We start from the raw sequence: 14,524 nt of genomic DNA, 5'->3' as shown, positions 1-14,524 counted from the left end.
ATACCCTTTTGGTATTTATTATACGGAAAATGTTTTGACTGATTTACAAGCTTTTTTTGATGACTGTGGTTTCACTTTGATGTCTAAACTGATTAAATACAACAAAGTGCAGTTGAAGAAACTTTTTAAAGAGGTGAATGATTATCAGAATGAAATTGTTAATGACCTACTGTTTGAGGACTATGAGAATTTATATACTAAAATTTTAAAAAGAGTTGAAATTAAGATCAACAAGGTTTATTTAAGGAAGCAAGGTAAATTGTCTAGGGACAGGGAACAGTACAAGAAGGGTAAAAGTTACCCCCCCCCCCCATTTCAGAAGGTGTGGAAAAACCAGGTTAATAATACTTCCAATCATAGAACTGGGCCTAAAAAAGACCCAGGAAGAAATAAGAGAGTGGAATTTCAGGATAGATTTGAATCAAGAAATGGTTATTTGGATGAATTGGATTCCTTTCATGAAGATACTGAAACTTTTTTAGGGCCCCGAAGATCAGAAAGACTAGCGAACAAACAACGTATTCCCTCAGATCCAGGACCACAGGAACACATGGGTGGGACAGATTTTGCTTGGAGAACCAGGGGGAGGAGAGGGAGATAGATGACATTAAAATAGAGGAAAATGGCATCACCTATGTATACAAGGGTTTTAAAATACATAACTATACAAATTTGAAACTGGAAAAGCAACACTTTGAATTATTTTCAAGGGGTTTTAAGTTTGTCAAGACAACTTTTGGTGACTTGGCAAATATATTACTAGAGTTAAAACTATTTCTTTGGAAATTAAATTTGAAAATTAGTTGCAAACACAAAAAAACAGTGAACAATGACAAATTAACTGAAAATTCTGAAACAGAGCAACTTGAGAAAATTCAAATGCCCATTAGGAGTAGTACTTTTAACCCTCCATTACATCCTGTTATTAGTACTTTTGAGGCTATAGTTACTAATGACATTTACGAAACTTTTGGAAGGACAAAAGGGTTGTATAAAGTTAACAATTTGAAAGAAGAAGAGTTAACACTACTAGAAAATTTAAGGAAAGAGACAAATCTGAGGTTCATGCAACCTGACAAAGGTGGTGGGGTGGTGATTTATTATCAGGAAGCTTATACCAACGTTTTAACTGATTTATTGATGGATGAAAAAACCTACACCACAGTGTCTCACAATGAGGTTCAAATAGCCTATAGAAGAATAGATAGTTTGCTGGAGGAATATTTTATAGAAAATAGAATTGGGAAAGAGACATACAATTTTTTGAAACAAACATACCCTTACATACCTCAAATCTTTGGAATACCAAAGATACACAAAAATATATTGAAACCTCCCTTTCGCCCCATAGTTTCAGCTAAAAAGTCTAAAACCCACCCTTTAGCAGTTTTTATTGACCATCAATTGAAAGAAATTGTTAAGACCCAAACACATCTGGTGCAAGATTCGTGGGATTTTCTGGGTAAAATTACAGACAATCTATGGTCAGACACAGTTAAATTTGTCACCATAGATGTTAAGGATCTTTTTACCTGCATACCCAGAACTACGGGTTTTGAATACTTTGAGAACTGTGTACATAAATATTGTAAGTCCCCTTTGGACAATAAGAAATTAATATTAGAATTGACTGAAATAGTTCTTGACAATAATTTCATTACATTCCAAGGGGAATATTATAAACAGATTACTGGAGTGGCTATGGGGGCGGCTTGCGCCCCCATATATGCTAATTTGGTTCTTCTTGAATGGGAAGAGGAATACATCTTTTCCAGCCAGTATATGAAAAATATAAAAATATATCTCAGATTTTTGGATGATATTTTTTTATTATGGGAGGATGATAATGCAGATGATTTGAGTGAATTCATGGCATATATAAATCAAACCACACCTTTTTTGTCTTTCACCCATGAAACACCACAACAGTATAAGTTATTTGGACATTACCCTAAGCAAAAAGGTCACAGGCTTCAAATCTAATATTTTTTGAAAAAATACATGGTGTAACAGCTATCTTCAATTCAACAGCCAACATCCCTTTCATCAAAAGAGAAGTATTATTAAGGGACAGGCAGTCAGAATAGCGAGGATGACCTCAGAACATCAAGATTTACATCATGAATTTTCTTTCTTTTTTAATGCAAAAATTTTTGGAAAGGGGATATCCGAGGCAACTTGTTGGTGAAATTTTGGAAGAAGTATACCAAGGATGGGGTACCAAATTTATACCATTGTTGGGTAAGAGGTTTACACCGAAAGAGAGTAAGTTAAATAATGTTAAGGATTATATGGGTGCTTGTATGGTAGAATACAACGGATTCTCAGACTGTTTCACTAATATTCTTGAAAATAATTGGTCTATTTTTAAGACCAATAAAGAGATTTATGAGACAGTTGGAAATAAACCCTTATTCATTTTCAGGACTGCTACAAATTTCAAAAGACTATTTGAAACTGGGAATACAAAATTTGACAAAAAGAAAGGTTGCACCAAATGTGGCAGGTGTAGACAATGCCCATACATTAATCAAACCGAGGAAATAAAACTTGAAAATGGTTTAAATAGTAAAATTTTCTTTTGCAAAGGTAACTGTCGTAGTAGGATGCTAGTATATCTAGCCATTTGTACTAAATGTCCCTCCTTCTACGTGGGTAAGACCGAGAGGACTTTTAGAGAGAGAATCTATGAACACGTGAATGATATTAAAAAGAGAAAAGAGACCAGCGCTCTTTACAAACATTCCACTGATTGTGTTGGCTTCATAGATTTTAAGTTTGGAATCTTGGAACTCATCAAAACAGACCCCAGGGGAGGTGACAGTAAAAATATTTTACTGCAGAAGGAAATTAAATGGCAACTGAGATTAAAATCGAATATCCCACCGGGACTCAATGAATATATCAATATTAAAGCAATTTTAACAGACAAAGCAGCTAGAGTTTAAACATTTTGTTTCCCATAGCTTGATATATTAAGGTTTTATGATTTTAACATTATAAAAAGACTTCTATAAAAATCTGAAAATATTATACCATATGGATATATCTATGTACCCAGGTGTAGACTACTTGTTTGCTGTTACTAAACACATCAAATATTGACAAGAGTTGTTACCGTGCTAGTTGTTTTGTATTTATGTATATATACAAACAAGTTTCACCAACTTCTATAAATTAATTCACAAAATATATAATAACACCATACATTTATATGGAATTTTTATGCATGAAAATGACATATGAGAATTTTTTAACATTTTTAACAACATAATTGTATAGTATGTTTTTTAACTAATTATATTTTTAGGTACAAACAGTTAGACATTTTGTACTAAAACAGCAGTTCGTATTTTTACTACATATTTTTGTTATGGATTATTTATTTATTTTTTCTATGTGCATAGTTCTTAATAGTTCACATTCACCTCAGGTTTATATATAAATTATTTTAATTACAGTAATTATTTTAAACCAAATATACTACTGATTTATAAATACAATAAAATTTTTATAGGCACACATGCACTTTAAGATGCACTTTAAATGGTATTTTAAAATGCTTTTGTAAACCAAGCAACCTTACTAGGCATACAGCCTACCCATTTAAAGTGTCTTTCTTTAAATTCACATGAACTTGTAAAATTGTTTAATTGTTCAGCTAATTCAGAGGTTTAATTAGCTATTCATTTATCAATTAAACTTTTTAACAAAAACTGTATAAAAATCAGAGGCACCTTTGATTCAGTATTCTGATGAAGTCTGCTTTGGGCAGACGAAAGCGCTCATTCAGTTGAAATTGTTTCTATTTTTGTGATTAAAGTAACTATTTTGTCTGTCTACACGGAACTTTCATTTTTTCTAAATAGCTGACCATGCCTAAGAAATGTTTTAGAGCATGAACATTGTCTGGTGCTGACATCTCAAAGAATGGCTGCTTGCTTGGTCGGGTCTGGTCTCAAGACAGTAATAGTAAACAAATGACTTGCATATTAACTTCTGGGAGTCTAAATTTGCACTTCAGAGGATTAAGCTTCAAGTTCACTTCATGTCCTCTGTCTAGAACTTTCTTTAGGTTTCTGTCATGCTCTGCGTCACCACTGCCTCCAACCAATAAATCGACTATTATGGCAAAAGGATAAGCCGAAAATATTTGCTCCATTTCATGCCGAAAGACTTCACTTGCAGAATTTATTCCAAATGGCATCCTTAGAGATTTGTATCTGCCAAACTGAGTACCAAAAGTGGTTAGTAATGAGGGTTTGCAATAAAGCATCACTTGCCAAAATGAACTCTTTGCATCCAAGACTGAAAAAAACAGTGGCATTTGGTATTACGACTGCAACCTCTTCAACTGTGCGCATTGGATGATATGGTCTTTTCAATTCTTTGTTCAAATCTCTTGGGTCAATGCATATTCTGACTTTGTCTGAGCCTTTTTTGTGAGCTGCTACCATAGACGATACCCATTCATTTGGTTCTGTAACTGCACAAATTACACCTTACTATGCCATTTTGCAAATATGAGCCTTAACTTTATCCTGTACAGACATCAGAACTTTTCTTGCTCACCTAATTACTGGATTGACCTCTGGGTCTAACTTCATGGTATACACTATTTAAAGTTTTCCAGACCTGTCCTCAACAACATCAGCATACTCTGAGAAAATGACTTCAGAAAACTTAGAACTAGGAGATGCACTTATGTGATGAACTTCTTTGGTAAAGAAAAGAAAAAAGCAGATTCATTCTGAAACTATCTTTGAGACCCAGTAAAGACTGTACTGGTGTTCTGACTGCATAGAATAACAAGTTGTTACAGTTCTTGGCCAAATAACATAAAAGCATCACTGAGCTTTTGTTTTGAATGTCTTCACCTCCATAAGCAACAAGTTTCACACTATTGGCCACACTGAGTTGCTCATTAGTTCTCACTCTAGCAAATGTGTCTGCTGATATAATATTACACTTTGAACCTGTGCTTACTTTAAGCTCTGTGGATTTACCATTGATCTGGATAGTACACAACACTTCGCTCTTTGCCAATAAATTCACTACATCAACTCTTTCACAAATTATTGATAGACCGTCCATATAGAAAGCTCCTGCTGCGTCTACTTGCTGAACCTGCTTTTTTGTGTGACCTTTCTTTACAACTGCATGAAATTTACCTGATTTGCAAACTTTTTGGAAATGGTTCCATTTGTTACATTGCTGACCAAATGCTAAGCATTTCTCTCTTTTAGACTCAAGATTTGCACCACAATTGCGATAGTTAACAATAAAGCTGGACTTGGGTTTTGCTGATTCATACTTGTACTCCACTGAGGAACATGTTCCTCTAACTGAACTGGTCTTAGAATTTACTGGAAAACTGCATAGGTTTCTTGATGAGCCAGCAGGGGTTGTGGCTGCCATATACATAGTACGTCTACTTCTGTTTACCACGTGCTGCATGTTGTCTACATTTGCTCTGAAGCCTGCTGAAACCATATTCTTGTCACTTGCAAGCATACATGTGTTTTTCTGTCACTTTATGGATTTGGCTAATCTCTATGTCTCTATGGTTTTACTCAATGTTAAATCACTATTACGAAACAAGATCTTTCTCAAAGCAGCACTATGAATACCACACATGAGCTTGCCCTTTATTAACTTGTCTTTAAGTCACCAAACCCACAAGTTTTAGCCTTGTTTCTCAGACCAGTTATATAAGCTGCAAAAGTTTCCCATGGTTTCTGATCTCTTGTGTTAAACAAATGCCTCTCCACTGTAATATCTGTCTGGGAGTTACACATTTCTCTGAACTTGCACTTCAAACACTCGGGGTCTTCCCTTGACTCATCCTGTACAACAATATGATGGTTTTCACCTTCTCCTTCATACACTGCTGGTGCCTACACAAATGAACATTCTCTTTCTATGTAATATGACCCAGCTAAGTTTAGCAAAATTAATGCCTTGGTGTGTGAATCTTTATCTGAATAAGCTGCTTGTATAAAAATATTGTACTCTTGCTTAAATATTCTCCAATTCTCTGCAATATTCTGATCAAATAAAAGAGGTAAGGGCTTTCAAAATCCACCTGCCATATTAACACATACCAGTGAAGGGTTTTGTATATAAGCACGGACACATACACATATGCCAGAAATTTATGCCACTACTACTTGTAACTTTGCTCAATAGGACAACGAGCCTCTGTATAACTGAACTTTATGAAATAAGTCTCTCTTGGGCTCGGTAATACTCCTGACATTACTGTGTTGCATGAAATCACCTCTTATCAGTATAAGAAACCCGTCAAATAACTGCACGATGCAAATGAACTGGGCAGGAGAAGTTCAGAGTCAATAACATTTCAAAGTAATGGCACTTTGCAAATAAACAGTACACTACATACTGAAACTTCTCCAAAATGGCGGTACTTTTCTAGGCAATTCTCTACAGTGGAAGGAACACTCTATAATGGCGGCACTTTGCAAACAGACACACCCAGCACAGGAAACTTTTTGAAATGGCTATACTTTGACTGCACTTCACAAAATAGTTGCACTTAGCACACAAATGACTCTTCGAAATACATGCACAGTAATAAGCACATAATGTAAGGACTTTTACACACTTTGACATACTTCGAATAACTTTAGTTATGACCTTGATAGGGTTGCAGGTATTTACTAGGCTAACGACCACAAGGGCCTTTTTAAGCCTAGCCATGCATCCCAAATCTCTGACAAGTTCTGATACCCTTGATAAGTGTAATCATGGGCCTGGGAGATGAACCATTTACAGGTTACCTGTTTACATGAGAGGCATAGGTGCCAAACCAGGAATGAATTTTCTGTTTCCAATCCAATTGTCCAAGTTGCACTTGAATTGGGTTAGGGAAGAACTATGCTTCACATGGATGGGGAGCCTGATCCATAGACGGGGTAGTCTCTGGGATACATACCTCTCTCTCCAGCAGGTAAGGTTTAAGTTTTTAGAATGGGTAATTCTGGTACTGTTTGTTTTGTGGATATGCAGCAGGTCCATCAGAGTGGTGTCTGACAATGCCCTATATGCCAGGCATAGATTCCCCTCAAAAGCCTACAGGGATAGGGCCTTGAGACGGTCTGCACAGGACATATTACTTGCACCCTGTATTCTTTTAGTGAGGAACCTCTGTGGATGTTCCAGTTGTAGGATATGCCTGGTTAGGTACATACCAAAGGGTGCATTGTACTCAACGATAGGTCTGATGAATGCTGAATACAGTGGAACAATGACTTCCATGGACTTAGATGCCTTACCTTTGTTTATAAGTTGTGCAACATAGAATGATTTCCTCAGTACTGTAGACACGTGATGATCCATGGCTAGATTACTATCTATGTGTGTTCCTAACTACTGAGCCAACTCTAAGGGGTGTGTGGTCAATATGACAGTTACCAGGGATGGATGACTTCCCAAAAGATACTACTATGCATTTCTTGGCATTTAGTTTTAGTCCATGGCTCTGACACCAGTTATTTGTCTGTGTCAGCCCCTCCTGTAGAACATTTGTTTTCAAGTGAGATTCAATGACAGCTCCTAATTTGCAATCATCTGCAAATTTAGTCAGCCCGAGACCACTGACATTGGCCTTGACTTCTGAGAAGTAAATGCCAAAAAGGAGCAGTCCAAGGACTGATTCCTGAGGAACTCCACTTGTGACTGGCCTCTTTGTAGAGGTGGACTCCCCAGTTCTAACTTCATGGGTCCTGTCTGTGAGCCAGTTGGCTATCCACTGGGTGACATACGGGTTTGTACCTCACCTTTTGAGTTTGTCAACAATGCCCGAGTGGGGTATTGTGTCAAATGCTTTGGCCAGGCTAAGGTAGGCAGTGTGAACGATTTTACCCTCATCCATTGCTTTGGTGACCTTCTCAAAGAAGTCCACCAGGTTGAGTAGGCATGATCTGCCCTTGATGAAACCAAACTGGGTTGGGTCCACTGTCTGGAGGTTTACTATATCTCTACTGATCATCTCTATGACAATTCTTTCCATAGCTTGACATATAAGACTAGTGAGACTTATGGGTCTGTAGTTGGCCCACCTTTTCTGCAGAGGGATGACTGCTGCCCTTCTCCATTCATGAGGCACAAAGCCTGTTTGCAGGCTATAGTTAAATAGTAATTCCAGAGGCCATGATAGGTCATGTTTCATGGTATTTAAAAAACATCCTGGAATATTGTCTGGGCCCATTGACACAGTATTTTTGGTCTTATAGACAGCATTAAGGAACTGTTCCCTAGTGATAGTAGGGGGAGTGATATTTGATGATATTTCCCGAGGGAGGGTTGACGGGGGGAGAGGGGTAAAGTTGGAGCTGAATTTATCAGCCAGGAGGTTTGCTATATCTTCTGGCTCAGTATAGGTGGCTCCATTTACAATTGCCTCTCCACACAATTGTATATTGCCTTTGAGGTTGCAGACATAGCTAAACAATGCTTTGTGGTTGTCCTTGGTCTGGGAAGCCAAACTTACTTCAAATTTGGCTTTGGTAGACTTTATTTGTCCTCTGAGTTGTTTTAATTTGATGAGAGTGCTTTTATCCTTCTGGGTGATATACCTTCTAATTTTTGCCATAATTTTCTTCCTCCTGTTATACATCTGATTGATTTTGTGATTCCACCAGGGTGGCTTGTTTTTTGAGTTAGTTCTGTACTTCTTCCTGGTGGGTACAGCTGCTTCTATGTAGTTATTAACATGCTTATACAGGGTTTCTGTGAAAAGTTCTGCATAAGCAGAAGTGTTCTCAGGGTTTATAGGGTCCTGAAATTTTGCCAGGTTTTCTCTTAATAGCAGGAGCTTAGCCTTAATAGTTCCTGAATATTCCCGGTTGAGCTGGGGGTCCAGGTTTTATTTTTACTTCAAAAGAGACCATTTTGTGGTCTGACCTTACCAGGGAAGGCATTACAGTAGAGGGTGTGCAGCACTCCCCCATATTAGTGAGGACCGGATCAGTATGGCTGCACCCCTGGTTGGTGTACTGACCATCTGATCCAGGGAGTTTGTGTTTACAGAATCCAAGAATCTCTATGCATGTACATTTGATGACGTATAGGATTCCCAGTTAATAGTGAGGTAATTAAAGTCACCCATGAATATGGTATTGATACAATATGAAGCTGTAGTTATGTCAAAACACAGCACTTTGTCAAAAAACATGCAGTCATCTTGCATAATTTACATGTAATGTGCCCCTTTTTGCACTTATTGTATTCATTATGCTTGTTCAATCTCTTTTCATGCCCATTGTACTTTTGTGTTTGTTTTACTCTAAACATGCCCGTTTTGCTTTAAACATGCTCGTTTTACTTTTCTGCTAATCGTTTCATCAAACACCTTTACTTTAAACATTTCCATTAGTTAATAAGCCTTTTATGCCTCCTGTTTGTTTAATAATGTGTTTTGTACCCTTGTAATGCCTTGTTTTGTCCTTTTTATGAAATGGGTAGTTTGTGCATATTCTCATTACCTTTGCTTCTTTTCTGGCTCTTTTTCATGAGTGTTTCTTTTAGTTTACCTTCACGGTCATCTCTGTACCTCATGGCTCCAAATCTTATCTCTTTAATCCCGGTTCTGACATCATGTCACTCTCCTACTTTGGAAACAATAGAAGAGTCTTTGTGGGTTCTGTTCAAGAAGCTTTATTTTATACAAACACATCACAATAGAAGTTTACTGACTTTAACTTAAGTAACTTACATAAAAACTAACTGCTGTAATCATACATGCTCTCTGGCTGCACTCTCAAAATGGCACTTAGGAATGGCACCTGCTTAACATTTATACCTGCACGCTCAGTCTTTGACGTGCTTCTTAAAGATACAGCACATAGCACTTGCACTCTGATCTACATCTTCCAGGTTTAATAAGCATGATCTACCCTTAATGAAGCCAAACTGGGTTGGATCCAGCATTTGGAGGTTGCCTATGTCCTTGTTAAGGTTCATGATAACTCTTTCCATGGCCTTGCTCATGAGGCTGGGTAGACTTATGGTTCTGTAGTTCCCAGAGTCAGGTGATAGGCCCCCTTTGTGCAGGGGGATTATTGTTGCAGTTCTCCGTTCTGCAGAAACAGTCAGTTTTCAAGCTATGATTAAAGAGAACACCAAGTGGGTCTCTGCTAGGTCTTGTTTTAGATTGATTAGAAAACAACCTGGGATAGTATCTGGTCCCACTCAGGCTGTGTTTTGGCCTTGGTAAGCACAGATATGATCTGTTCTCTAGGCAGAAGGTTGGTGTCAGGTATGCTTAGGGACATGGTAGGTAGGGATAGAGAGTGAATTTTGTGCTGAATCTGTCAGCTAGCAAGCTGGCAAAACATTCCGGTGTAGTATGAGTGATCCCATCTACAACCAGTTCAGCACATAGTTGGGCATTCCCTTTTGGACTTTGGATGTAGATAAAGAATGCATTATGATTATCCTTTGCTAGGATACGATTTTAGTTTTGTAATTTGTTTTCGAAGACTTTACAAGATTTTTGATTTTCTTGTTTAGGCTTAGGAGGGAATTCTTCCTCTACAGAGAAAGGCTTATTATCATCAGACCTTGGATACTGCCAAAGTTTTACATATGAAACCTATGTGTGACTGCCTCAGAAATTAACACTCTGAAATAATTTCTGAACATACGATCAGAAACCTCTATGTATATTCCCATCTTCATCTTCATACAAGTTTGTACCGACTGTACCTATGGACTCTGAGGTTTGAAAATCAAGAAAAAAATGATGGCATGTTATCACATACACAGTTTACAAGCGTCTCTGACTCTTCAACATGACTTGTTTGAGTAACTAAAAAAATACCTGAAATGGCAGGAGATAATGAAGGAACAGGGTCCCAAGCCTGATAGGGGTGATGAGTCGCAGCACTGTCTCTTCTTGAAACAAATACCTGGATTTCTCGCTCGACAATACCTCTGATGATGCTCAGTTTCCTTCCAAACCTAAGATATTAATGTATCAAAAATATTTATGTTATACATTTCAAACAAATCATTTCATCATTCTGACATATGGAATATGATCCATATGACACAATACAGGCATTTAAAGTCTCAATCTAATTTTAGTTTAGAAGTTGGGAACAGATATATTTTATAAGTAATGTCCTGCAGAATTTGAGAAGTACCTGACATTTCTGCAAAAGGACAGTACTTGTACCATACCTTATCCCCCTCCCCCCTCTGTTCTATTTCTCAACCCCCCCCCCTATGTACCCCCCCTCTTTCCACTACTTACTCATCTCATCTATTCTCTCTATTACCATATACTCCCTCTGGTTTCTTTACTCTCCCATATGATCTCTCCTACTTAAACCTCAGCCTAGACTCAGTGTTTTTTTCCCTTCTTTTTGAAGCTCACTCTAACAACATTACAATTTCCTATTTATTTCCTTCCCATACTTTCTAACTATAACTTTCAGCGCCCCCCCAACTGTACTCCTAAAAAACCTAACATGAAAAGATTTCACACATCTTCTTCAAACAACTTGCTTCAATGTCAGATAACTACCTTTACTTATACAGTAAGTTAATACCCAGATACCCAATATTTCCTAGCCTGATGACTTCCACTATACATTGTATAGCTGCTTACTTTGTTTTCTGTATCACACTTTAATTGTACTCTAATATTTATCTCTACATTGCAATGTATTAATCTGCAGCTAATCTTCATTTATTACTGTATCTCAATCTTATTTTTATTCTGAAATATTTTTATAAACTACTTCTACATTGTATTGTTCTTAACCTGGAGCTTTTCTCCTTGGGTCTCTGCTGAAAATGGGCACTCAGTCAGACCAACCTGGTCAACAAATGTCAAATAAGTACATAAATAAATAAATTACCTGGTTAGGTTACAATGGATCAGCATTAATAATATGTAGCTAAAGACAAGAACTTTTGTTGAAGATTTAATACTGAAAATCCATAAGGAATGAAATAAAACATCCTTCTCTCTTTTCTCCTATTTTTTAGTTAGATTTTAAACTTGTATACAAGATATACAAAATAAGGCAAATAATCAAATCACAATTTTCAGAAATACTACATAAAATTTCAGTTGTCAATAAGCAATTCTACAAACACCAATATTCATTTCTAACTTATTCCAACATCCAAAAGTAACGCTATTTTTTATTGATCTTAGTTTTTTTTATCTTTCTCTTTTTTTACATAATTTGTGGCTAATTCTAAAAAAAAAAAATCATTAAACAAAGGGTCACACTCAAATTTCTATTTCCATGTGATTACTTTCCTGGTAACTGCTAACAAACTCTAAAACATTACATACTGGTTATTATTAATTTATTTTGGAAAAGGTACAATCATTACATACTTGTTCTTGTTACCTGCCCACATCCCCTTAAAAAGTCGTCAGCTTATCTCCCCAAGAAATCTCCAGTGCATCACACTCAGAAAACATGTGTCTCCACACAGCCTTAACTACTTTTTTTACATCTCCAGCATACTGAGGTGTTTGTTTTGTTGACTTCAGATATTTTATTTACAATAACAAATTACACACGAGTACTTCCACATAAATGACTTCTAGTATGTACTAGAAGAAATGAATCCAACTGATTTCAGTAATACAGTTTTGTTCTCAAGTTTTTTATATTTACTTATGCCACAAAAACCAAGGAAATTCCATTTTTTAATTCATGTTGTTATTCAAAATATACTTATACAATTTAGATAAACTTTTTTTATGATGTTTCACCTTTAATAATTGATATTTCATAGTCATCATAGAGATTGGGTATAGTTTTCCTTTTATCATCTTTCTCTTATATAATTAATTAGTAGAGAACATCAGGCATCTAAATTATTTATACTTAAGATTAAAGTACATTGATCTAAACAATCATACCATTTTAATACACTATTTTTCAACACCTCCACCTCAATGAAGTTTTGACTTTCTGAATCCCACTGTAAATTCATAGTAAGTACAAGGGGCTATATTATATAGTCTAAGTTTCAAAACTTCGAACCTCACATGAGCGAACTCATATGAGCCAAGTTCAAAACATCGACTATATAATTAAAAAAAAACAAAAAGAAAAACAAAAAAAAAACTTACCTTACCGCTCTGAGCAGGAGGGCAAGCCCCCCCCTGCGCCCCCCACACCCCCCTACTTAAATATACCAACTCTGAGAACGCACTTCAGTGCAGAAAGGGAAAATTTCCCATTCTGCACGTGAAAAGCCGTTGACTTTCACCTTCGACCTTTCCGACGTTCGATCATATGATGTCAACCATCTATGATTCGAACATCTGAACGGTCGCTCATCTAATATAGACCCTAAGTACTAGGCTAGTAGCCATTATGGACCATTTTAATCCTCTCTAATTTCCCTTTCATAGGTGAGAATTACACTCTGTACCTTGTATCTGTGAGGTAAACACCTTACCCATAACACCAAACCACAACCTTTGATGTCCTAGGAAAGGCTAAAAACTTCATTTTTTAAGTAAAAAGAGTTCTGCAGATATACTTTCTAAATATCTTTAATAATGTGTTTATATTAAAATAATTTAATTATTTTGTATTGTTTCAACCTAGCAATTGTTCAAAACCTAAACAAAGTTACTGTTTATAATTTCAAGCTTCTTGCACAATTTTCTTTGGGCTTACTTTGAAATAATATGATCATGTATGTATTCCACTATTATATGAGGGAGTCTAACCACTGTATTATTATACCAGGTACTGCTGCTAGTGCATAAGACTCTTGGTCTAGAAATCCTATGCTCCCATTTCCCTGTATCTGATGTGGTTATTATAGGACGTTTTAGGTTTCGCTGGGTACCAAAGGAAAAAGATCAATATTTTCCAAATTTTTTATCAATATTTTCACTATCAATAAAACCATTGATCATAATAAATAAAAAACTTACGGCAATAGTGTCACCTTTATGAGCATTAAACTCTTTTCAAATGAAATAAATCCCATTCCATTTTAAGTTAACTGTGAGGCTTCTTCAATGAGATTTAAAAAAAAAATATTATTGAATGAGTGAATGAATGAATGGATTCATATTATAGTGATTTTTTTTATCCAGAATTTATTTCTTGTTTGTGCCAAATAAACTTTTTTAGTGTCTCACTGCCATTTTTCTGCTGTGTTAAACACTCTCTAGTATTTCCTGCCAAAACTAGGGTAGCAGTAGCACAGTCCACATACAGGTTTGCTGCATCTGGGTCAGTTTTTAGTGGCGGTTTGTTCTGAGCACATTTTCCAGGCCATCTTTGATGGGAAAGGGTCCTTCTGCACTCTAGTGAGAGAAGTGTGCTGACTGAAACTGTCTGGTGAAGGGTGGTTGGTCTAGGGCTTGGAGTAAGCATCCTCACTGGTCCTTTTGAACCTTTTTAAACTTTTTTTTCAGGTTTATAGCTTCTGGTATTTAAGCCCTGTGTTTGAACTGTTTGCACATTACACAGCATCACACACTGCATACAACTGTGCGCCACAGCCG

At 36.4% G+C, this 14,524-nt stretch overlaps 1 protein-coding gene across 4 annotated transcripts in view; it reads right to left on the bottom strand.

The window, feature by feature from the left end:
* HTT (huntingtin) overlaps positions 1-14,524 on the bottom strand; it is a 4,811,037-nt gene that overhangs the window by 482,936 nt on the left and 4,313,577 nt on the right. For all 4 annotated transcript variants that reach the window (XM_044062924.1, XM_044062926.1, XM_044062925.1 and 1 more), the window contains one exon: positions 10,844-10,983. In XM_044062924.1, the coding sequence (XP_043918859.1) occupies positions 10,844-10,983 (140 nt within the window). The remainder of the gene's footprint in view (positions 1-10,843; positions 10,984-14,524) is intronic.

The sequence above is a fragment of the Protopterus annectens genome, chromosome 2.part1, assembly GCF_019279795.1.
Source record: "Protopterus annectens isolate FY-2018-M chromosome 2.part1, PAN1.0, whole genome shotgun sequence".
Taxonomy (NCBI): domain Eukaryota; kingdom Metazoa; phylum Chordata; order Ceratodontiformes; family Protopteridae; genus Protopterus; species Protopterus annectens.
Note: the sequence above shows the minus strand (reverse complement) of the source record. Positions and strands in the feature narration are given on the sequence as shown.